Source organism: Capra hircus, chromosome 11 (assembly GCF_001704415.2).
Source record: "Capra hircus breed San Clemente chromosome 11, ASM170441v1, whole genome shotgun sequence".
NCBI lineage: Eukaryota > Metazoa > Chordata > Mammalia > Artiodactyla > Bovidae > Capra > Capra hircus.
This window is the reverse complement of record NC_030818.1, coordinates 9,080,652-9,105,547: the sequence shown is the minus strand read 5'-3', so window position 1 is coordinate 9,105,547 and position 24,896 is coordinate 9,080,652. Positions and strand designations below refer to the sequence as shown.

The window sequence follows — 24,896 nt, the reverse complement described above, 5'->3', positions numbered from 1 at the left end:
CCAGTCCTCCCCTCACCCCAGCCCGATTCCTCGTTTTTCAAGTGAGATGATCTGTGAACTTTCAGCAGGGGGCAGCAAAGCACAGAGAAGGAAGCTGTCGGTTCAGGGCATGTTTCCGAGCTGAGAGCACCTGTTTCTGCCTAGAGTATCGCGTTGTTTCCTTGTGCATGGCATCCTGGTGGGAAGGCCAGTGGGGCTCTGGCGGCCTCTGCTCTCAGCTCCTCCCCCCCGGCAGTGGCCTCGGGGATGGGCACATATTGGGGATTCCCTCTTGGACACACCCAGGGACACACCTCAAATGTGTTTTAAAGACGCTTTTTCTTAAAGAGGCTTCCCATGTTCTCGAATTTTTGCCTCCCTTCTTGTTTTCCCGCGAGCAGCCGAACAGTGGGCACTGGCTAGTGTTAGCCCTTATCCTGCCCTCCTGTGTGATGTCCCTATTGGGATCTCACCATCTAGGACACTCCTGTCTTGCCCCCCACCAACCCCATTGTTTTAGACTCCTATTTGGGCCCAGGATATACAGCCTCAGTGACCTTGAACTTGGCCCTGGTTCTCGTGCCTGCGTGACCACTGGGAACCCTCCTCCCTTTTTGCTGGAATTGTGTTCACAGCCCCTTCCTGCATGTCTGCAGCCCATCCTCCACGCCACTGCCGAAGGAGCTTTCTGACATGTCCACACCCCTTGCTGTAGGTCCTACAGCGGGCACCTCCTGGCCAGAGTCAGGTCCACAACAAGTGGCCTTGGTGGCCGGAGCCTGCCCACGTCCCCAGCCTCTCCCACCGTCTCTGTCCCCCAGTGACCTGGCCTGAGCCACCTGCCACCTGTGTACTGGGCAGGCACTCCAGAAGCAGCCTGAGAGCAGGTCAGAAATAACCAGCGTCACCGACCAAAGACAGGGGGGTCCTGGGGAAGACAGCTGCCTCTGGGCATCCCTGGGGAGTCTGGGCGGGCCTCCTGCCCCTGCGCCACTGCTTCCTTCCCTTGTTATTTGTGCTATTTTCTGTCAGTGGAGAAAACATCCATCATCCACCAAATACAGGGTTTTCTGTTTTTTAGATTTTTTTATGTGGGCCATTTTAAAAATCTTTGTTGAATTTGTTACGGTATTGTTTCTGATTTTTGTTTTGGTTTTTTGGCTGCAAAGCTTGTGGGCTCTTAGTTCCCCAACCAGGGATCAAACCCACACCCCTTGCCTTGGAAGGTGAAGTCTTAACCACTGGACCACCGGGGAAGTCCCCTAAAATATGGTTTCTATACTGTGCTTATGTATGTCTCTTCTCTGAATCTGCCCCATCCTCCAGGCAGCACTGACTCCTCTGAGCTCCCGCAGTTATCCCTGTTAACCTATAACACACAGCCGTTTACTCCCCAGCTCCAGCTCACTCCTCCCCCAGTCCTGGGCAGACACTCGCCTCCATTTCCCTCAGCCTCTGCTCGCGTCTGGGGCTGAACAACGAGGAATGAGTGATGGTTGATTCAGAGCTTTGAGCTGGTCTTCAAACAGCTAGGCTCTGTGGATCGGGGAGCAGAAGAGTTTTGGTTTAAAATAGAACCAGGAGAGGAGGAGAAGACAGTATTGACAGAAAAGTTCAGAGATAACGTCTCATTCATATTAATGTGTTTTTAAGGATTGACTGTGACTCTTAGAAGGATTAGGGATGTTAGTTATTTTAACTTTAGGAGGCTTGCAACCAAATGCTAGACCCTGGGCTCAGGAAAACCAGAAAGTGGGGCGGGAAAGAGACCAGAAGTCAAAGGGACTGGCTTTTCACAGTTCGCCTTTCTCTCCATTAAAGCGAGTGTTGGTTTTGCTTCACTGAGTTCTGAACTAGGGAGGGATTTATGGAGAAGTTTAACTGTGGGACTCGGATTAAAGGAATATTCCTTCCAGAGATCCAAAAGGTGAGAAGGCTTAGATCTTTAAGAAGCCAACCTTTAATTATATTAAGGTTTGGGATGCTGTAAAGAAAGAGGCAGTGAGGGGATATTTACAGACATAGGTGTGTTTCTTACAGAAAGCTTGCTTGATGTGTGTCATATAGTATGGATAGTGTCATATTTAAGCTTGAGCTTTGATACCTGTTCTTTTTTTTTTTTTTCCTATTTCATCTAAAACTATATCTCTATGTATCTTCAAAAGACAAGAAAGCTCCCTTTTGAAATGTAAGTGTCACATACATCTCCGAAATAAACACTGATTCCTTCCTAGGTTGAGGCGTCCCATCTGCCTGAGTGTCCCCAGTTGTCCTGTAAATGTCTGCATCCTTCTTATCCTGGAGGGAAATCCTGTTAGGGCTGCACCGAAAGATTTCTCTGTTTCAGAGTCACGGGGCCCAGTTCTCTGAGCTGGTCTGCCCCCTCCTCTTTCTTGTAGATACTTAGGTCCCTTCATTTCATTAGGCTTTCGTTTTATAAAGGTTGCTGTACTTGTTTATTTTTGGTCGTGCTGGGTCTCTGTTGCTGCGCATGGGCTCTCTCTAGTCCGCCAAGCGGGGGATGCCCTTTAGCTGGGGTGTGCAGGCTTCTCATTGCAGCGGCTTCTCACTGTGGAGCACTGGCTCCAGGCGTGCGGGCTTCAGTAGCTGTGGTTCCCTGGCTTCTGAGCTCGAGCTCAGTAGCTGTGGCACACGGGCTCAGCTGCTTCACAGCATGTGGGGTCTTAGCTCCCTAACCAGGGATCCCAGCCAAGTCCCCTGCATGGCAAGGCGGCTTCTTAACCACTGGACCACCAGAGGGGTCCTCAAAGTGGAGTTTCATAAAAGCTGATCAGGTCAGGAGGTAATTACAAAACAGCAGGTACCATGCCAGGGTGCGAGGCTGCCAAGATGAGTAATGGAGTGGCTTCAAGGAATTGATAGCTTCTTGAGCAGCAGGGTGTTCTGGAAAGGGGAAGGATCTACACGTGACTGGAGTCTTCAGTTGTGAGGCGGTGCAGGCGTGAGCTGAGGCGCTGGAGCCAAGGAGGACACAGAAGAGGCAGCTCCACAGAGCCTTTCAGACAGAGGTGGACAGAGCTCACAGCTGATCAGCTGGGTAGTGACAGGGTCGCGATGGAGCTGAAGATACCACAGGGCATCTTATTTTTTTTTTTTTCTTTTGAATTTTTGATCTCGTACTGGAGAATAGCCAACGAACAACAGTGTGATAGTTTCAGGTGAAGGAGGAAGGGACTCAGCCATACATATACATGTATCCGTTCACCACAGGGCATCTCCCCTGAGTGTGCTGCTATTTCTGGAAGTTTCCAGAACGAGGGGCTCCACGGTCCAGGAAGTCTAGGTAGGACCAGATGAGACAAAGATAAGCGGCGCTTGTACTGCAGGAATCCTCAGACTGTGACGTGTGGTCGTGGCTGTGCGTCACCAGTGGCGGAGGGGACGGAAGGCTCAGCATCTCCCCGGCTTCAGCAGGAAAGCCTGCTTATTGATCTGTGGTTAAATGAGATGGACCCCATGCTCTGAGGGATGCTCAGAAATGCCACTGTGAAGAGAGTTCCACAAGAGTGAAGAGGGGTGGGCGGCGTCTAGGCTGCCGGGAACACTGGCCTTGTTGACATCCGTCTGAGCACTCGAGGTAGCAGCGATCAAGAAAGCCAGGGAGGGTGGGAGGAGGAATATGGACCAGTGGGAAAACGTGAAAGTGTTTGTCACTCAGTCGGGTCCGACTCTTTGTGACCCCATGGACTGTAGCCCACCAGACTGCTCTGACCATGGGATTCTCTAGCAAGAATACTAAGAGTGGGTTGCCATTCCCTTCTCCAGAGGATCCTCCTGGCTCAGGGATCGAGCCTGTGTCTCCTAGTCTGCAGGTGGACGCTTTACCACAGAGCCACAGGGGAGCCCAAAGTATGTTAGTGACTCTGTGATTCAGGCCAGGATGGATGGGAAATCATGAAGAAGAAGGAGCAATGATTAATTAGAGAACAGCTTGATCTCGGGAACAAGGGGTAGATTGACATATATGCGTGTGTGCTAACATGTTGAGAATAGTTTCGTATAAACCTTGTTTCTTCCTTACCATATAACTTCAGGATTCCCGGTAATAATTAACGTGTAGTCTGGGTTGTGACCAGGACCTCAGTTTCCCTCCCTTGGTGAGTGACTCCAGCTGGTCTGAGCGACGACGCCTGTGTCCCCTGCAGGTCATGTACCGGCGGATCCTGCTGCAGGCGGGCTTCATACAGTTTGCACAGCTCCAGTTCCTGGAAGCTAAAGAACTCTTCAGGTAACTTGAGGTGTCAGCAATGGGCCCTCCTGTGTCCCTGCGGTCGGGTCTGCTGTTGGACCCCGTCCTCACTGGGATGCTGTGACGGGAGAGTCGTGTAGCTGCAGTGCTCTGGGAGGAGTGGGGAGGCCCCCACCCCGCTTAGTCCAGGGGTCACTGTCGTGTGTCTTGAGGGTGAGGCTGATGAGAGGCGTACAGAGTGGTCCTCGGAGAGAGGAGACAGCAGTTCTAAAGAGCACATGTGATGACCTGTGGATTCCCTGAGGGCTTGGTTTCCCTTTGCTCCAGAGATTTTAACTAAAGGCTGTGAGTCTAGAGAGAGAGCAGGTGGGGTTATGAGAACTGTTCTTGTTCTAGAGACACTGTGAACCGTGTGCTCCTGACTCAGTGTCTTAGGAAGCCGTGGTCCCTTCTGTATTTCATGAATCCTGCACATGGGGGCCCTCCCACCACCCCCACTCCCTTCATGGCCCAGCACCCCATCCCCAGCAGCCCTTCTTCTGGTTGGGGGGAGCAAGAGGGGGTGGTCAGGTGTGTGCTCTGGAGTCAGCAGCTGTTTATGTTTGCTCAGCACTCATGCAGAAGATCAAATTGCACCTGCTATGAGAGCCCTTAAATGTCCCACGAAGGCGTGGTCTGTGGAGTAAGTTTCTAAACGTCCAAGTAGGACAGACTTTGTGCACTTCCAAGGCGTGAAGGAGGAGGCGCGCACAGAGCCTCTGAGCCCGCCTTTGACCAGAGCTGCAGTGCCACTGCCGCTCCTTCCTGCCCGGGCTTGCAGGGACCACGGCCCCCCTCAGCCCGGGGGTGTGATGTCCTCGGCGGCCGAGCCCCCTGTTCCATCGTGGGCCCCGAGGTTGGCGGAGCATGGTGCTGGGCTCTGCGGGCAGTGGTGAGGTCCACTCCCGGTTGGCTTGCACCCTTCTCTCTCTCTGCTTCACAAACTCCGCCCCTGTGATTGCAGGAGCGGCCAGCTCGATGTGCGGGAGCTCATCTCCCTGTACCCGCTCCTGCTGCCCACGTCCTCCTCGTTCACCCGCTCCCACCCGCCCCTGCACGAGTTCGCAGACCTCAACCAGCTGACACAGGGTGACCAGGACAAGGTGGCCAAATGCAAGCGCTTCCTCATGAGTTACCTGAACGAAGTCCGCAGCACGGAGGTGGCCAACGGCTACAAGGAGGACATCGACACGGCCCTGCTCAAGCTGTACGCCGAGGCCGACCACGACAGCCTGCTGGACCTGCTGGTCACCGAGAACTGTTGTCTGCTGCCCGACAGCGCCGCCTGGCTGGAGAAGCACAAAAAGTGAGTGTCTTTCCATCCCCACCCCAGACGCTCCCCGAGGGCTCCCCGCCCAGCCCAGCCCCGCCCCCTACCTTCCTCCAGGGACCACCTGTCACCCTTGGGTTCATCAGCCCCATCACGGTCTGCAGACCAGCCAAAGTGGTCTCAGAGATCACTCAGTTCTCATGTCAGTCACTCAGATGGGTCCAACCCTTGGCGACCCCATGGACTGCAGCCCACCAGGCTCCTCTATCCATGGGATTTCCCAGGCAAGAATACTGGAGTGGGTTGCCATTCCCTTCTCCAGGGGATCTTCCTGACCCAGGGATGGAACCAGGGTCTCCTGCACTGCAGGCAGATCCTTCACCGTCTGAGCCACCAGGAAAGCCCCTCCATACTAACTCCTTAATGACAGAACGTGCAGTCATGGGCCTTGTGAGTCAGCGCATCGTCCCGTCTTCTCCATGTTCCTTCTCGATGGGATTGGCCTGTGCTAGCTGCCACATGTGTGTTGATAAAATGATAGCTCACTTCAGCCACCGATGACCAGATTGAATAGAAAGGCGGACACCTGGATAAGGTTAGATAGAAAGGCGGGCTTCCTGATCCTGTGGACAAAAGGGATCAAACTCTGCCTTCATTACAGGCATGAGCTGGTCGGCACCCATCCCCTTGCCGACTGACTGCTGGGTACCATGGGGGCCTGTCTGTAGTGATGACCCGACCAGACCAGCTTCATCCTGGGGGCAGGGGTCTAAGCCTTCCAGGCCTGGGCTGGGGGTTTCTTTAAAAATGAGGGTTTTGGGTGCTCCCTGTAAGATTCTCTGTCCATGACCTTTGTTAAGCATGTGACGTGGCTGAGGTGCTGGTCAAATCCTGCGGGGACAGGAGCCCACAGCCCAAACCCCGTTCAGATGTGGGACATCACAGGCTGGTGACAGGTCTCCACACAGGCAGTGTCTTCTTCAGCCATTTTCCCAAGTTTCCAGAATGCACTGTGCAGCGGAGTGATTTATGAAGGAACCAGACAATGCCCTGCCCTCTGGAGGCAGCGCCGCTGCGACTTGGGATGGGAGGGCCTGGCGAGCCAGTGTAACTCTCTAAAGCTTCCTAGAGAAGAGAAGGGTTCCCGCAGATAGTGTAATGCCTTCATTCTTTGAGGGGAGAAGTCTGACAGTCCCTGGGGCAGCTTGCAGGGAGAGGAGGGGGACCAGGAGGGGATACCCCTAAGAGCTGGGGAGGTGGGAACAGCTCACACTCCAGGCAGTTCCGTGTTGTCACTGACCCTGTCCACTTAGAAATGAGAACACAAGGGCCACAGAGGGTGAGCTGCTTGCTCAAGGTCATACAGTCCATGAGTGATGAAGCCTGGATTGAAACTCAGGGCCCAGGGCTCTGGGTGCCCCCTGCCCCTGCCCCCCTGACCCTCCCTGACCTGTTCTCTGCCATGCCTGCATGCTGTTGGCCTTCCTTGCTATTCAGAATCCTCCCTTCCAGAATCACACAGCCTCCCTTCCAAAGACAGTCTTAGTTCCCCGTGATGATTTTAATGGCGACCTCAAGAGATGGGAAATGATACTAGTATGGGAAGAAAACTGTAAAGCAATGCCCAGTGCGAGTTTCCATCATATAATTGTAGTTTTACTTTTCAGCTTATCTTAGATTTGAATATGGTCCTTTTTGGAAGTTGATAGGGAATACATTTTCATATGATAAGTAAATAAACAGAGATGGGGGTCTTTTTGCTGCTTGAAATGTGTTGCTGATCTGAGTTGAATAGAACATGCGGGGCTGGGGAGAGGGCTGGGGCATCACTGTAGGCGTCAGCAATTTGTGGTCAGGAGAGGGTGCCCTGACCCTGTGTTTTCTTGCAGGTACTTTGCTCTGGGCCTGCTCTATCATTACAACCACCAAGATGCTGCTGCGGTTCAGGTGAGTTCAGAGGCTTCTAGGTATTGTTGTAAAACCACGTGTAACTCCAAGTTACTTGAAAAAAAAAAAAATCACAGCTTGATAGAGACCACTCTTGCCTGATCATAGACCTTTTTACAGAATAAAAGTGACACCATTTTAGAAAGTGAATTCCCTGAGAAACACCAGCCAAGGATTTTCTTTTCTTTGCCTTTCCATCTCTCTAAAGAACATTGTCAAGATTGAGTTTTTTTTAAATGTGAGAAAAATAGGATTTCATACTGAGCCACGAGGCCTGTGACATCATTGGCTTATCAGAAATTAAGACTGTGAGTAGTAGTTTGTAATTTCTACCATTAATGACGGCAAGTTTTGCAGGCAGCTGAGTTATCTATCATCTGTGACAAAACTAAAGCTGATTAAGGCCAGTCACTTGCCCGTGGGACACCACTGGTCGGGGGGGAGCTGGGGTCTGAGCCAGCGCTTCGGGCTTTGGCAGGGGTTCTGTGCTGAAATGTCTCACCCTGTCTCTTATGTCTTTTGCGAGCGGCTGGGAACACAGCAGTGCTCACAAACTCACCAAACATACCTGGTTGCTTTGAGAAACTACCATGACAACATGATTGTGGAATAGGTTAAAAAAAAAAAAGTTCCCATCAACATGTACCCCCATGGCTAAGAGCAGATTTGGGAGTCTAAGATAGCATTTTTTTTTAAATACCAAGTTCTAAGAATTATAGCTTGCTTTAAATGTATTAATAACATTAGCAGAGCTGCATAGAGAGAAATTTACAAAACTGAAGTAATTAGGAATAAATCTCCATCTATGGCAGAATTTTTTTAATGACACGTTTCAATGATTGTGTGAGTAGTTGGGTTTGGGGAATTCAGCACTGAAGAAATTAGTAATATAGAAAACGTTTGTACACTGGTATCAGAATTGCAGCGTTTACACTGCCCACCTGTTTCTTGGGCTTCTTGCTGGGGTGTGTTTCAAAGGTCAGTGTGGACAGGTGGGTGAGGTCTGCGGCACAGGGATGATGCAAGACAGGCTCCCAGGCAGCAGCCATCTCTTCTACCCCTCGTGATGCCAGCTCATTCTGAGTCTCAAAGTAAGATTCCATCTTCACGGCAGGGAAGTGTCTGAGTGAAATAGCAAAGGCCTTTTTTATGAGAATCTACCCTGAGCCCTGTGCCCATGGGAGAAGTGTTGGAAAGCACATCTGAGTATGGCAGCCCAAAAGGGTCTTCAAAATCAGGAATTCCTGTGATGGAGAAGGTGGAAACACCTAGCTGATGGATGCAAGTGAATTTCTTCTCTGTCCAGACATTGTCAATGATTATTTTATTTCAGGAAAAGATGCATTTTATAATGCATCCACGTCTCCCCATAGTTTATATTTACTACTTGTATTACTGAGATCTCATTAAGAAGGAAAGAAAGAGAACTTGATGCTTTGTGTTCTTGATTTCTTAGGCCGTGTCCTCTATATTTTTTTCATCTGTTAGAAAAAATTAAATGGGCTTAAGCCTTTAAAGTTTGTGTTACCACTCTGAAATATTACAAGGCCAAGTAAGCACATGCACATCCTCTCTAAGCTAGTTCTAAGCTGTCTGTGCCCTTCCATCCCACCCGTCCTGGCTCCCCCTCTCCAGCTCTGGGTGAGCATCGTGAACGGGGACGTTCAGGACTCCACGCGCTCAGACCTGTACGAGTACATCGTGGACTTCCTTACCTACAGCACTGACCCCGACCTCGTGTGGCGGCATGCCGACTGGGTCCTGCAGAGAAGTCAGGAGGTTCGTGCTTCAGCAGTGCCTTTGCAGGCGGGCGGTGTGTTCAGATGGGCTGGGGAAGTGTTTCCAGGTTGGTCACATGGTGGAACTGAGACTTGGGTCCTGGCTCATAGAACTCGGAGTCCATGCTTATCAGAGCTGTGTATGCTGTGTTTTGGGGTTGTGGAGTGTGTGTGTGTGTGCGCGCGCGCTTATCAGAGCTATGCTGTGTTTTGGGGTTATGGAGTGTGTGTGTGTGTGAGAGACAGAGCGTGCATGAGTAAGTCCAGGGACACGCTCCCCCTGACCCCCACCACCCCTATAGCATTTCTTGGAAGATAGTGTTGTACTGTGAGCTCCGGTTGACTGTCGGGAGGCAGCCTGGAGATGCTGGGGTCCCTCCTGGGTCATGCACACAGTTTGTCTGGGCGTCTAGAGAACCAAGTTGACTGAATCTTCAGCTGGTTACATCTTCTTTCACTTACCATCCAGCAAGTGACCGTCCTTCTTTTGCTTAATCTCAGTGTAACAAAGCTGTTGTTTCACAGATTGTGGAAACCTGCTACCTATAAATGTTTGGTTCCTTAGTTTCCAATCCTTTTATTTATTTAAGTTTTTTTTTTTAACGTGAACCATTTTCGCAGTCTTCACTTAATCTGTTACAGTATTGCTTCTGTCTTATGCTTGGGGTCTTTTGCCCCTGAGGTGTGTGGGATCTTCACTTCCTGGCCAGGGATTGAACCTGCACGCCCTGCCTTGAAAGGTGAAGCCTTAACTAGACCACCAGGGAAGTCCACCCCCGACTGTTTAGAAGGCCCAGCTGGAGCTCTGGGTCATTTCCTGTCTCTGTCAGCACTCCATACTGCTCTGGTTTTCTGAATCATCAGTTTTGACAGTGCTTTTACTCAAAGCATGCAGCGCTCACAATAAAGATAAGACAGGGTCTTTGAAAAGCACAATGACCAAATGGCTACTTTTCTTCCAGGTTGGAGTTCAGGTTTTCACCAAGAGACCACTAGACGAACAGCAGAGTGGTTTTAACCCAGATGATATTATCAGTTGCCTTAAGAAATACCCTCAAGCCCTGGTTAAGTACCTGGAGCATCTCGTCACAGAAAGGAGACTGCAGGTGAGGCCCGGCTCTCAGGCCAATGTCGTGGGTTTGTGGGGGCCCCATGGGGACCTGAACTTGGCCAATGGGTCTAACTGAATGTCTTATGTTCCTGGCACTCAATCTATACTTGCAGGAGGTCAGAGAGGGAACCAGACATTTGTGAAAGAGACCGGAGGCCCAAGTGGCTTGTTTTCACCCTCTACCTCTTGTCCCTTCCACTTTCATTTTTCTTCTTTGTTTTTCTTCCTTGTTGTTATTCTTAAAGGAAATGAGCGAAGCTTCCCTTCTTTGGAGGCAGCTAAATCTTGTGGGCCTTACCTAAATCCCGTGGCCCTTCTCAGAATGAGATACTTTCCCCTAGATTCTATTTCATTCTATTTATTATTTTTTCGGCCGCACTGGGTCTCAGTTGCGGCCCGTGGCATCTTCCTTGTGGCGTGCGGGATCTTTCCTGTGGGCTTAGTTGCCCCCCAGCATGTGGGATCCTAGCTCCCCGACTAGGGATCAAACCTGCGTCCCCTGCGTTGGAAGGTGAAGCCTTGACCACCGGACCCCAAGGCAGTCTCCCATAAAGTTTTTATTCAGCTCCTCTGTCATGCTTTCTGAAAGCATTCTCTCCAGTACTTGCATTCTGTTGACCTGGAGCCCCTACTCAACGTCGCACATCTGGGCTCCTGCACATGCTGTCCGGGGCGGGGGTTGGGTGGTCTCCTGGCCCCTGCACATGCTCCCCGGGGTGGAGATGGGTGGTCTCCGGGCCCCCTGCACATGCTGCCCGTCTGCTCGCCCCCTTCCTGCAGAAGGAGGAGTACCACACGCACTTGGCCGTCCTCTACCTGGACGAGGTGCTGCAGCAGAGGCCCTGCACCCCGGACAAGGATGCAGAAGTGACCGAGACGCAGGCAAAGCTGCGACGCCTGCTCCAGGAATCTGATCTCTACCGAGTCCACTTTTTGATGGGTGAGTGGACCCATGTAGCCTCTGTGGATAAATGTCACAGGGTTGAGGGGGACGAGGGGGCAGTCCATGAGCCTCCATGGCACCAAGTCAGCCTCCGGGAGGCAAGGGGCGCCTACTGTTTGTCCTCTGCCCATGGACAGGGCCCTTTAGCCAATGACCCAGAGGCTGCCCAGGGTGCTGGGAGGTCTGTGCATTCGCTGAGCAGAGCTGCTTTGAACTTGCTCACTCGGCTTTGAAGCCCTCGGATCAGTTCCTTCTGAGGCTCGGGCTGTGACCATGACTTTGCTGGCTGGCACTGCCCCCAGCAGCCCGCTTGGCCACTCCAGGCTGGGAGGAAGGCATCCTTCCTGGAGGGGGTCCAGTTTTCACTTCCTCCAGGGCAGGGACCACAGTGTTCATGTCGTCCGGCAGAGTGAACTGTCTCCTGCTCTATGGGCACCGTGGGATTTCCAAGTTGTCCTTACTGGGTTAAAATATTTCTCTTTAGCAGCATTTAACTCTAGTTTTTGAGCGTTAGCTACAGTCCTTTCTCATGGTTCGTGGGAGGTGTGTCCTGTATAGACCCCACAGTTGAACTCACGGACACTATGCCATCACGCCTGGCAAACCACTGGCCACATGTTTCCATCCATACATAACCTTGTTTATGTGTGTTCTGTGGAAACATACTTTATTTAATGTGTATGTTGATTCACTGACCCTGCCCTCATGGCCAGAAAGCAGCACATGCTCAGGCCTGGATGATGTTCCCGTGAAGAACTTTGTCCCAAAGGCACCTGGCAGTCCTTCTGTACCTAGAGACCCCCAAACTCTGCTATCCAAGGCGGTGTCTGGGTAGCCAGAGTGGCGGTGTTTAGGGGTGTCTGGGCAGCCTGGGGGACTTCCCAGTGCCTCAGCAGTAAAGAATCGGCCTGCCAATGCAGGAGACGCAGGTGTGATCCCTGGGTCGGGAAGATCCCTTGGAGGAGGAAATGGCAACCCACTCTAGAATTCTTGCCCAGGAAATCCCATGGACAGAGGAGCCTGGTGGGCTACAGTCTATGGGGTCACAGAAGAATTGGACACAACTGAGCAGCTGAACACAGGCAGCCTGGGTGGTGGCGTCTCGGGGTTTCCATGTAGCCAGAGTTGCTTTGGGCACTCTTAAGCTCATGGCGCTGGCGGGCAGGTGCAAGGCTGGATGTCCCCCGCCTGGCACGGGCGCTTCAGTCCCTCACTGGCAGGTCCCACCCCGCAGACAGGACCCGGGGCGCCGGGCTGCCCCTGGAGAGCGCCATCCTGCACGGGAAGCTGGAGCAGCATGAGGAGGCATTGCGCATCCTGGTCCACGAGCTGGCGGACTTCCCGGCAGCGGAGGACTACTGCCTGTGGCGCTCTGAGGGCCGCGACCCACCCTACCGCCAGCGGCTCTTCCACCTGCTGCTGGCCGTCTACCTGGGCCCCGGCCCTGCCGCGCCCGCGAGGACCGTGGCTGCCGTGGACCTGCTGAACCGCCACGCCGTGGAGTTCGACGCGGCCCAGGTGCTGCAGCTGCTGCCGGGCACGTGGTCAGTGCAGCTGCTCCGCCCATTCCTGATGGGTGCCGTGCGGGATAGCATCCATGCCCGGAGGACCACGCAGGTGGCCGTGGGCCTGGCCAGGTCTGAAAACCTCATCTACAAATATGATAAGGTGAGAGCCCGGGCCTTCTGGGTGAGACGTTTAACCTTGATGTTAGCCCTGAAAAAGCAGTCTTATTCTGTTTTCTTCTCTATGACTTCGACACAGGGCATGTGTGAGTTACTCACGCAGACACGGGTGTGGGAGCCGGGCTGGCAGCGGTGAGGTTGGGGCAGTCTCCCACCCTGCAGATGCCAGCAATCAGGAGAGCAAAGGGAGGTTGTGGCCAGGCCCCAGTCCACACCGCAGGTCATGGTGTCACTCCGTCCATCCAGCACGTCCGTGCAGAATTGGCTGTTACTGTCCCCTTTCACAGAAGGGGGAGCAGGGACATGGGGTGTCACACAGAGCACGCAGGAGCCAGGTGTGGACCACAGGCCGGTTCAGAGCCCCATTCTTCCTCCTGTCTCCATCCTCCAGGGCTGCTGTAACAGATAAGAGCGAACCCCACAGGCCAGGGGCTCAGATGACTCACAGTTCTCCCTGTCTGGAGGCTGGAAGCCTGGAGTCAAGGTTCTGACTGATTCAGTGCCTTGTGAGGCCCCGTCCTTGCTATGTGCACATGGCCAGGCATGGGCACCAGTCTCCTCTAAGGGCCCTGCAGCCATCATGGGGCCCCCACCTCCAAACACCATCCCGCTGGGGGTCAGGGCGTCCACGTGGAGAGAGATACAGGCATTCAGTCCATAGTAGCCCCAACTCATCAGAGGCTCCTCTCTGGTGAGGCCCGTGTGCCCTGCGGCCGAAAGGATGTCCCTCCAGAGCAGGAATCTGCAGGTTTCTCCCACTCGGAAGACATCCTTGACCTCCCCCAGTGGAGAAGCCGAGGTCTGGAGGATCTGGCCTCCCTCCTCTGACCTGTCCTTGCCCGTCTCACTGTTTCCAGGACATGTGGAAGGAGCAGTGGGCCTGCCGTTCCATACATACAGCCTTCATATCCACTGGTTCCTCTGCCTGTGTCCCATCTCTTCCTTTTGTGCCTGATGAATGCCTCCTTGAAACCCAGGCTAACCTCTCTCCCTGTGAAGCCTTCCCATCCCTCTAAGCGGGCTAGCACCCCGTGTGCTCACTCAGTGCCACGCCTGTGGTGTCTCTTCTCCTGTGAGGCTTTGGGTACTCTGAGGGCAGGAGCTTCCTTTACTGATCTCCGTATTCCTGAGCCAAGGCTGGTGTCATCTTGACGGCATCAAATGTTTGTTGAATGACTAAAGAAACTAACAAATATGGTGATTCTCCAAGCCACCAACAGGCTGACTTGCTGGGTTTACTCGTGAATTGTGCAGAAAGGCTTTTAACTTACAGAACTCAAGTCCTGTGTTTCAGACCGGAAATGATAAAGTTGTATTAGTTTCATTTGTTACCTTTAAAGAAAGAAAATTAAGTGTCCTGGGACAGGTCATGAATGTGCTATGGATAGACCATGTGGCTTTGACCACGCCTCTTATCTGGCCTCGCTTTTCTGGTGTGCAGACAGGGGTAGCAGGAATTAGATGACTTTCTTGGCCTCATCAGCGTTAACGCCCCACGACTGCATAATGACTTTTTGGAAAGCATCAGGGCTCAGAGAACATTTGAGAGAGGATCTTGGTGAGCAATGCCTCAACCAGAGAAGAAGCAATTACTTTTGTAAAATAAGAAGGCAGTTTTGTAGCGTTTTTGATTTTTCTAGTTCCTAAGGATAGTTTTGTTTATTTTCACTGCTGAGATTCTGTTTCCAGAAATTGATGTTCAAGCTGTCCCCACCAGGGATGACTTTAATAACTACCCAGGGGGCGATGCTCGTCAGCTCTGAAAACTGGTCACAGACATCTCCATCTTTTCTTTCTTTCTGCAGATGAAGCTGAAAGGAAGCTCTGTTCGACTCTCAGACAAAAAGCTTTGCCAGATGTGCCAGAACCCCTTCCTCGAGCCCGTGTTCATTAGGTACCCCAACGGCGGTCTCGTCCACACCCACTGTGCGGCCAGCAGACACACAGAGCCCAGTTCCCCCAGTGCAGGGGCTCGGACTTGAAGAGGCAGGGCCTTGGGTCCTCACCTAGCCTGCCGGCTGCGCAGACAGGAGGCTGTGACTGTGCTCTGTCGGCCGTCACTGGGTGCTGGGGGAATCTGGTCCACGGGAAACAGGCTGCAGCCAGCCCCCTGCCTCGGATGGAAAGGGAAAGTCCCTCCAGTAGAGATGTGCCAGGTTTCCGCATCCAGGGACATCGCCGCCCACAACAGACATCTGCTCCCTGAGGAAGTGAGCCTTTCTGTACAGCCCAAACAAGTCAGACCCCCTCCCCTCGCCCCGATCTGTAGACACGGGTCTGCACTGGAATCGTCTGCTCCAGGGTAACAGCGGTGATCTCATCCTGGTCGGTGAGTGGCCGGAGAATCCGGCCCTCCATCCTGATTGCCTGCCCACTGGCCACACCTGGGCTCTGCCTCTGCCCTGCAGGATGGCTGACCTCTGTTCCTTCCCACTTCCCATCTGTCTCTCAGCCCCCAAAAGATCTGCCTGGGTACCCCACCCTTCCTTTTGGGGTAAATTCGTTCCCTTCTGGCTGTCTCGAGAGTGACGCTCTGAGAAGCCGCGGACGCACCTGGAAGAGCTGCTCTTGGGTCTGGAGTCATCGGCAGGGGTGGGAACCCACGATGTGTGGCCTGCTGGTTTGAAACTCCACGATTCACACGGTTGAGCAGAACCTTTTATTTGAAGTTCTGTCCTCTTCGTGATTTTTCTCTAGTTTGGAAATTCACCCATCATGTTCGCTAGGGATGGTTTTCCTTATGAAAACATATCCACCCTTGATCACTTGGGAAATTAAAAGGGAAAGGTGTGAGCACAAGCCGGGTGTGTTTGCTGGGGCTGCTGGTGGTCGCCTCCACGCTGCATGGGCTGGGCTGTGGGTGACAGCTCCTCCTGCACTGGGGGGTCGTCAGCCTTCCCAGGGGAGCGCCACCGCCTACAAGGAAGCCCAGGCAGGCTGCCTTACCTCCCAGCACTTTACACGCCTGCCCTGCGGCTTCCCAGACACACAGGACAGAAGTCTCTCTCAACCTCAGCACCGCAGGCCTGCATCCGCTCCTGCCTGTCTGTCCAGCATCTCGGGGAAGCTGACGCTGTGGTTACTTCACTGCCCTCCTCTGAATTTCTTCCTGCTGATGACTGACCGACCATCAGGGACTAAGAAGAAAGATGCCATGACCCCTACCGTGAAGCTTGACAGATACGCATCAGTGTGTGACGGGAGGACCCCCAGACCTGGCCTGTGTCCTCAGCCCAGGCCTTACGGACCAGGTGTAGAGCTCACCCACCTGTAGAAAGGCTCTGTACTAATAACCGTCCGTGTTCTCGTCCCTCTTGTGATTCGAAGGGGCCGGGAAGCACAGGCACCCACGCACCTCCCCAGCTGTGTCTCAGTCTCTGTAAAGAGTCAGTGATGAAGTTCTTGCAGCTTGGCTGTGTGCTGTGTGCAATACTAGCAATCAAAGCCGAGCCACGAGTCTTACCCTGCAGGTGGCTGTGAAGGCATGGTCATGTTCCTGGGGACGTTATCCTTACAGCTCGTGAGTTTGGGTTTATCCCTCAGAGAACGAGCATCTAGGACACGGAATTCTGCACTGCTGAAGGCACTGTTTCTCTCCACAAGATGGGTACAATCCTGGAAAAGCCTCCTGGTTCCTAACTCGGGGGCACAGGTCTTTCTTTGCTCCACACTTTGATCGATATTTTGACGTTTGTTATCCTTTAGAATAATGGAACTAAAGTTGAACAGTTTTCTATCTCTACTGAGCCCTCAAATGCAGCAGGATTCTGTGACCCTGTTGCTGAATTGTGAAAACCTTGCCTCTCTAATCAACGCCCCCACCGACCAGGCCCCTTTCTCAAATTATATTTTTAAAAGTTCATGGTTCTTTCCAGAGGCCTGCTCTTTTGTGATCGTGCCGTTGATTAGAGGAATTAGAACCGTCACTCATTCTTTTCCTCCCAGGGTCAGTTTGGTGTCACCTACCTAGTTAAAACGGCACGAAGTGGACACAGCTGACATTAATATTCTCTGGGCAAGACTTTAATTTCATGAGCTGTTAATCTGCTGTCGCTTATCAGGCATCCCCATGGGAGGGTCGCGTGGGCTATGGAGACTTGGGCCTGCGCTCCGAGCTGAAAGGACCCGGGGTGTGCCTGAAGGGGATCCGGGGGCCTTGGGTCCCACCCTCCAGTCCCTGCCCATCACTCAGCCAGGGTGGCCTGGGCTTCCTGCTCGCCCTCCTATGGAGACCTGGCCCTTTACCCTTTAACCCCTGGATGGGTCCGAAATAGACAAGATGTACAAATGTAAACTTGTTGATTTTATTAAAAATCCTTTTAATTCTTTGTTCCTCCTGTAGTTGTTTTTTTTTTAATAAAACTCGTCTTGGTGAGAGGATGGTTTCCACCCCCAGGGCATCCAGCCTAAGGGGGTCCTAGAACTTAGTCCTCAGCTCTGGCGGCCCCTCCCAGCTCCATCAAGGACTTGTATTGACTGCCTCGCAAACCCTTAGGTGTTACTTCACTAAATTGTAAGCAATGCACTTCTGTCTCCTGCAAAGCCTTTAGGTGCTGCTGGACACCTTAAGGCCTTTCGATTCATCCTTCCCTACAAAGTTCAACAAAGGAGATTTCTGGTTACTTCTCTGACAGGTGACCTTTAGCCAAATACTCCTAAAGAAACTTTCTGCCCTTCGGTTTCTAGCCCTGAATATGTTCAGAGGATATTTGTGTGTGTGTGGTCGCCAAGTCATGTCCAGCTCTTTGCCACCCCAAGGACTACAACATGCCAGGCTTCCCTGTCCTTAGCTATCTTCCAGTGTTTGCTCAAATAATGTCCATCACAGTCTCATCCTCTGTCACCCACTTCTGCCCTCAGTCTTCCCCAGCATCAGGGTCTTTTCCAGTGAGTTGGCTGTTCACATCAGGTGGCCAAAGTATTGGAGCTTCAGCTTCAGCACCAGTCCTTCCAATGAATATTCATCATAAGGAAGCCCCCAGATCAATTTCTAGATTCTTTTTCAATACAGTGCTGTTGAAGTTGTTTGGTCGTTAAGTAGTGTCTGACTCTTTGCAACCCCATGGACTGTGGCCCGCCAGGCTCCTCTGTCCACGGGATTACCTAGGAAAGAATGCTGGAGTGGATTGCCATTTCTTTCTCCAGGGGAACTACCAGACCCAGGGATAGAACCTGCGTCTCCTGCATTGGCAGGCAAATTCTTTACCGCTAAGACACCATGGACGCCCAAGTTGTGGAAGAGTATAATCTAAATTTTGCAAAAAAAAAAAAAAAAATCTACTTTTAATGTAATTTTTTTAAACTAGAGAATCTTCAACTTTGGGTAAAAAAGAGGTTTCATTCAACAACGAGAAAATTACCTCTATAATAATTTTTTTTTTAAATCAGTAGGTATTACTTTTAAAACTTGTCTTAAACCTAGGGAACATTCATAAGGATGGCAAGTACGCCATTCTCTTACACAATCTAAATCTAAACTTTATAGCATCACCTTGTGTCTAGTTAAGAACCTGCCTATACCTGCTTATTGCATCGTTTGAGAAGGGAAAGACTCAAGGAAAACGGAGAAGGGAGCCAGAGAGTGAAAAGGATCTGAGGGCAGGAGAGGGTATAAAGGAGATTTTACAAAGGTATAATGGAGATTTAGATGCTGGTGGACAAAAGTTGGGTGGAATACCACCCTAGGAGAGCAAGGGAGACCCCATGAGTGACCACTCTGAGTGTGGCCTGAGCGGATGCACCTCAGCCGCCTGCTCCCCGGGAGCCTGGACCGCCTAATTCCCGGGAGGCCCCGCAAATCCGAGCCGGTGGCAGCCTTGGGGAGTCAGAGCCTCCTGCCTCCCACACTGTTTCTCCCTTACCCCTCTGCATGCCTTGAAAGCAAATTAGGTCTTTGCACTTTTCCTTGTGCATTTCTAAAATTATTCAGTCCTGTTTGTCTTTTATGGAGAAGTGCCTGACCCTCTCTTCACGGTTTAATAAAACATTCGAAGTCGTCATGACACCGCAGCCAAACACCGTCAGGAGGGGAGACGATGGCAGCATTTCAATGAGGGAGGAAATGAGAAACGCGTCCCCAGAGGACACTTCATAAGGAGCAGCAAACCTGTCTTTTCAAACACGCTTCTGAAAACGAGATTGGCTGTTTTTTTTTCCAGCTGGGATGGTTGGTGAAGGGACAGTGGCTGCCAGACCAGAGGCAGCAGGACGGAGCCAGGGGAGCTGGACCATGCGGATCCCCGGAAAGGAATCATCCTTACCACCCCACCCTTGGGGGTCGTTAGGTGTTTACCTGGACACATCCAGCCTGAGCTGGTGTATTGGCACCCTCGGATTCCTGATGCAGAAGGTAACGTTCCAGTCACATCTGAGTGTTTCTCATTCGGACGAGTTCTTTCTGTTCCCATCAGACTAAGTAGGAAAATGCTCTGTGAGCTGCAGTCTCTCCCTGGTTCCCTTGGAGCTAGGCACGCTCCAGCACCTCTCCTAATCCTAGAGCACCTTATCCCCGGCTCCTCCAGGACCATAGGGCAGACAGCGGAAGGTGAGTTAGGACTGCCTGGGGCAGTGAGTGACCTTAGATGCCCACCCCAAATAATGCGTACAAGTGCATGCAAGTGCACGCTCACACACTCACAGAAACACACACACACACACACACACACACACACACACACACACACACACACACACCATGCTCTTGTGTTCCAACATCTTTCTCCAGGCCAGTGTGCTCAAACTGCTCAAGAAAAGGGAGGGCTAGGGACCCTAGGGGGAGGTTACATCCAGGTCGTGTAAGAATGAAGAAGCAGTGGTCACCCTGCGGGCAGCAGGGAAGGAAACAAGAGCTTGCTATTTACATAGGATTTTAGGACAAAGTTCACTGAAGGCTCAGCGAGGCTGGAGGGAATCAAGAAGGGGGTAAAATGAAAGTCAGAGGTGAGGGACTTCTCTGGAGGTCCAGGGGTTCAGAATCTGCCTTCCAAGGAAGAGGATGCAGGTTCGATCCCTGATCCAGGAACTAAGATCCCGCGAGCCGCAACTACTGAGCCCGTGTGTATAGAGCCTGTGCTCCACAACAAGAGAAGCCCGCTGCCACAAGGAAGACCCACCACAGCCAAAAAAAAAAAAAGTCAAGAGGTGAAACTAACTGGCTGGAATTACTGAGCAGGGTGGAGAGTTTTATTAAAACCGTGGGTGCTGCCTTGGGACCCCTACTGCTGAATCTCCCACTGGTCATCTAATCAGTAATATCCTTCAGTCGTTGCAGCTCCATTAATGGCTTGCAGGGTCTAGGAAGTGATTGTGTCTTAGGAGATGTTTGACCCCAGATTCCCGGCTTGCTATCATGGCCCTGGCGCTAATTTTGGCAAGAACACAGCCTTCTACACGGAAAGAGCAATAATACTTTATTTAAAATATATACAAAATTATTACTTTGAAACATATATATTACTGTCTAACACACATCATATAACACTGGTTGATGTAAATTTTGGTGCCTTCATTCATTAAGTTTGGGGATTTCTCTTTTACTCAAGGCTCCTGAAGAACATTCTCTTAAACGGCCACCGGAGGAGAGGTGCCCAGAGGCTCAGTCCCTGTGGCGGGCGGGCTTGCTCTCAGACACCACCAAGGCCATGCAGATCTGCCTCGTGGGGACTGAGGGCAAACCCTGACCTTGCTGGGGGCTCACGGGACACAGACGTGAGGGACACACCTCAATCAGTCACACACCAACTGCCCATCTTCAATCAACCTCTCTCTCTCATCTCTCTCTCTGTCACCTCTCTCTCCCTCTCTGAGTATAAAAGGGTCTAGGGGCTCTGGGTCTGTGTATAAAAGGAGGGTGAGGTTGGTGAGAAAAGTGCCAACTATTTTCTGGAAAAGAACTCCTCTGGGCTTAGAGGAGTGTAAACTGTGTTATCCTTTTTTGCTTATGTCACAGGAAGAGAATAAGGAGCTAGTCTGGTGATACAACACTGGAAAGGAAATGAGAAGAAATACACTCAGGGGAGCATCTGTGTTCTTGTGCCAAATGTGAGTTCTGATTATCCTGAGATAACTCTGACATCTGCCTCCAGGCCCAGCCCCTGCCTCATTCACCAGCCCCTCCAACCCCCCCTCCCTCCCAACCACACAGTGCCTTGCACCTCTTAGGCACTTAATGATAGATGAACGCAGGCAGGGGGTGTGGTGTCTACGAGTGGAAAACAAACGCATTTTAGAATGAGAGTGTGTGAGAGATGGTGGGGACCTTGGAGACCTTCTAGACCTGCTTCCTCAGGGATGGGGAAACCAAAGCCCAGAGAAACTGGGGAGAAACCAGCAAGGTCACATGACTAGTTTCTAACTAAGTTGGGCTTGGAATCATGTTTTCTACATTTCTCTTTAAATCTCCCACTCTCTTCAGATCTGAAAGTGTAAGGACAGTCCACAGAACCAACCATGTGCCCTGAACTCAGGAAAGTCACTCCCAGCAGTGGAAGCTCCTGGTGATAACAGTGGCCCAGGGAGTAGAGGCCCAGTAGCCGGGACAAGCAGAAGGGTCCCCTCCAAGCATCTGCCCTCTGGATCATGGTCCTGCCTGGGCTGGGGGACCGGGGTCCCAGGGTCCCAGGGAAGCGGCACAGGCTATAGCGGTCAGACTCCTGCAGCCCTGAGTGAGGTAGAGGATCACAGAGGTCGTGGAGTCGGCCCAGTGGGGGTTGTATTCCCGCCGCTGTGACGGGGTGATGTGGCGGGCCTCAGGGCATCACAAGAAACATGTAAACAAAGCCCCCGGCCACTTCTGAGACTGAAAGCAAGTCAACACAAGTACTTACTGGAAAGATGAATCAACAGGACAAGGCATGTGGTACCCGCTCATTGGTCAGATGGAAGGAGGGCCAGGTGGGGCGGGGCAGGAAGCAAGAAGAAGAGAAGGGGCAGGGCTGTCGCTGCTGGCCAAGAAGTGGCTTCAGGTGAGGGGCCATGGCGGGGAGGAGGGTTGAGGACATGCATGAGCACTGGGGTGGGCTTCTCCTCTCAGCTGAGCTGCCCTTGAACATTCTCTGGGCTTCGAGCCACCAAGGTCTCCCCTGTGTTACACGGGAGCTGAAAAGCCCAGGGCCCCTCTGCCTCCTATGTGACTTTGGTTTCCAGAAAGAATGGTTTGGCATCACCCCAAATGCACATCTGACCAACATAAAGAACTCTGCATGCTTCCACGATGCACACACAGACACAAACGCCTGTGAAGGATGCTGGCACCCCAGACAATGCCTGACCACCCAGAGATGGATGCACTGGGGTTTCACACATCAGAACAGGGCACCCGGGTGTCTCCAAGGCAGGCCTGGAGAGGGCTCTTTAGACAGAGCCTTCCTCCTGCCACTCAGCCAACCTTCCTCCTGCTCTTCTTCCTCCCTAATGTTCGGCCCCACTCCGGCATCACTCATAGCTCAGTTGGTAAGGAATCTGCCTGCAATGCAGGAGACCAGGGTTTGATCCCTGGGTCAGGAAGGTTCCTTGGAGAAGGAAATGGCAACCCACTCCAGTACTCTTGCCTGGAAAATCCCATGGACAGAGGAGCCTGGGAGGCTACAGTCCACGGGGTTGAAATAGTCAGACACGACTGAGAGACTAAACCGCCACCACCTGCATCACTGCACGCATCTCCCCTTTGGTCCTGATGGCCTTCGGGTTTCCAGCAGACCCGCGCTGCTGTTCTGCAGCAAGAAACAAAAATAATTCATCGTGCAAACGCGGGAGCCCGTTTCCCTGATGACCAGCGGGTCCCTTTGTGCTAAGCGCTGACTGCTCAGGAGTCCCAGGAAGTCAAGTGGGGGGCAGATCGGGGCTATTGCTCGCCCCTCCCCTACACCGCGGACTGGTTCTCCGTGCACGCGTACACTGTGCTCGGCTGGATTCTCCTCCGAATCCGCTCAGGCACTTTGGGGAGGATCTGGAAGGTGGGGGGCAGCAGCTCCAGACAGGCCTCGCGGAACTTCTTGATCCGCCAGCAGTAGACGATAGGGTTGAAAACGGACTTGAGGTAGCTGAGCCCCAGCACGCAGGAGCTGGTGGCGTAGAAAGAGGGGCCGCAGTAGAAGCGCCGGCTGAACACCGACAGCAGGCTGTACACCGAGTGCGGCAGCCAGCAGAGCGAGAAGCCCACGAAGAGGATCAGGATGGTGGTGAAGGCCTTGGTCTTGAAACTCAGGTCCAGGCTGGCCTGCTGCTGCTGCCGCCGGAGCCGCCGCAGGCAGGCGCGGGGCAGCCGGCGCAGGTCCAGGCGCTCGGACTGGTTGTGCACGCGCACCGCGTTCTTGCGCACCGCGTGCAGGACGCCCAGGTGGGCGCCGAGCATCACCGCAAAGGGAACGAAGAAGGCGGCGCCCACCAGAGTCAGCACGTAGGCGCGGCCGGCCGGGAGTTCGGTATAGCCCAGCACGCACTGCGGGGCCCGCGCCGGCACCTCCACCAGCGTCCAGCCGGCCAGCGCCGGCGCCGAGACGCAGAAGGACAGCGCCCAGGACGCGGCGATGATCACTTTGGCCCGGCGGGGATTCAGCCGGTCCTGGCGCTGCGCGATGATGAGGAAGCGGTCCACGCTGACGATGAGCAGGATGGACACACCCTCCAGGACGAAGAACCAGTAGAGCGCGGCTGAGAGCCGGCAGAAGGAGTCCCCGAAGTGCCAGCGGACGGTGACGAGGGTGGCGGCCGTGAAGGGCAGGCAGCACAGGCACAGCATGATGTCCGAGAAGGCAAGCGTGGCCAGCAGCAGGTTGATGGCGGAGCGCATGGCCGGCCTCCGGTACACGATGATGCAGACCGCCGCGTTGCCCAGGAACCCCGCCACGACCGTCAGCATCATGAGGACCGCCAGGGACATCCTGAGCGTGGCAGGTGGCGGGGGCACCCGGGAGTCCCCCTCGTGGCTCGCGTTGGGCAGCAGGTATTCGTAGGTCTCGATGGACGATTGGTTACAGGCCATCGTGGAAGAGGTCCTGGCGGTGAGGCAGAAGCGGGATAGGAGGGGCCTCAGCGATTCGGGGGCTGCATGTTCCTCCTGCTGGTTTGGGTCTCGGGGGCGCTGGAAGGGCTGGGAGGAGCCTGTCTTTGGGAGCAACTGGCTGGGACCTGCGATTCATCAATCACAGCCTCATCGTCTCTGTGACAACTGGCTGTGCAACTTCCTGCGCTCTGGATGGCCTGGAGCAAAGAAGCAGGGAAGAAAAGGGGGTTAGACCTTCCAAGCACGTGTGGAATAGAACAGGTTTTTTTTCCCCCCTTTTACAGGTATTTTCAGCATCAGAGTGGAGATGACTCACTTATTTACCACTTGGAACAAGGCTGGGTCTTCACAAGTATGACAAGCCTTGTCATATCACCTAGGAAACCTAATCAGACCCACCTTGTGGGGGACCCGAGTTTGTAATCAACATTTCCATAATCAGCATTTATTTAATACTACATCCTAAATACATCCTAAAGGAAATCAACCCTGAATACTCATTGGAAGGATTGATGCTGAAGCTGAAGCTCCAATACTTTGGCCACCTGATGTGAAGAGCCAGCTCATTGGAAAAGACCCTGATGCTGGGAAAGACTGAGAGTAGCAGAAGAGGGTGCCAGAGGATGCGATGGTTGGATGGCATCACTCAATGGATATGAGTTTGAGCAAACTCCAGGAGATGGTGGAGGACAGCGACGCCTGGTGAGCCGTCCACAGGGTTGCAGAGTCGGACAAGACTGAGCAACTTAACAGTTTATTAACCTGAATTATAAGCACCCTGATCCAGTGGAGCCTGGCATGAGGCAGTGCTGGAGGAGAGCCAACTTCGAGAGGGCAGGGCTTTGTCTGTGTTGTTTGCTGTGTCCAAGCAGAGAGGATGCTCAATAGAAACTCTGTTGAGTAAATAAATGTTAGTGTATGCCGCCACTCTC

General features: G+C 52.8%; 2 protein-coding genes across 2 annotated transcripts in view; one reads left to right on the top strand and one right to left on the bottom strand.

The window, feature by feature from the left end:
* TGFBRAP1 (transforming growth factor beta receptor associated protein 1) overlaps positions 1–17,295 on the top strand; it is a 31,382-nt gene extending 14,087 nt beyond the window's left edge. Inside the window, exons 5-12 of the mRNA XM_018054970.1 lie at positions 4,146–4,228; positions 5,193–5,534; positions 7,388–7,445; positions 9,081–9,224; positions 10,186–10,329; positions 11,115–11,274; positions 12,512–12,945; positions 14,768–17,295. Of these exons, the coding sequence (XP_017910459.1) occupies positions 4,146–4,228; positions 5,193–5,534; positions 7,388–7,445; positions 9,081–9,224; positions 10,186–10,329; positions 11,115–11,274; positions 12,512–12,945; positions 14,768–14,944 (1,542 nt within the window). The 3' untranslated portion in view covers positions 14,945–17,295. The remainder of the gene's footprint in view (positions 1–4,145; positions 4,229–5,192; positions 5,535–7,387; positions 7,446–9,080; positions 9,225–10,185; positions 10,330–11,114; positions 11,275–12,511; positions 12,946–14,767) is intronic.
* Positions 22,598–24,155, bottom strand: GPR45 (G protein-coupled receptor 45). Its single transcript, XM_018054969.1, has one exon. It carries the CDS (start codon positions 23,941–23,943, stop codon positions 22,822–22,824), a length of 1,122 nt encoding a protein of 373 aa, XP_017910458.1. The 5' UTR covers positions 23,944–24,155; the 3' UTR covers positions 22,598–22,821.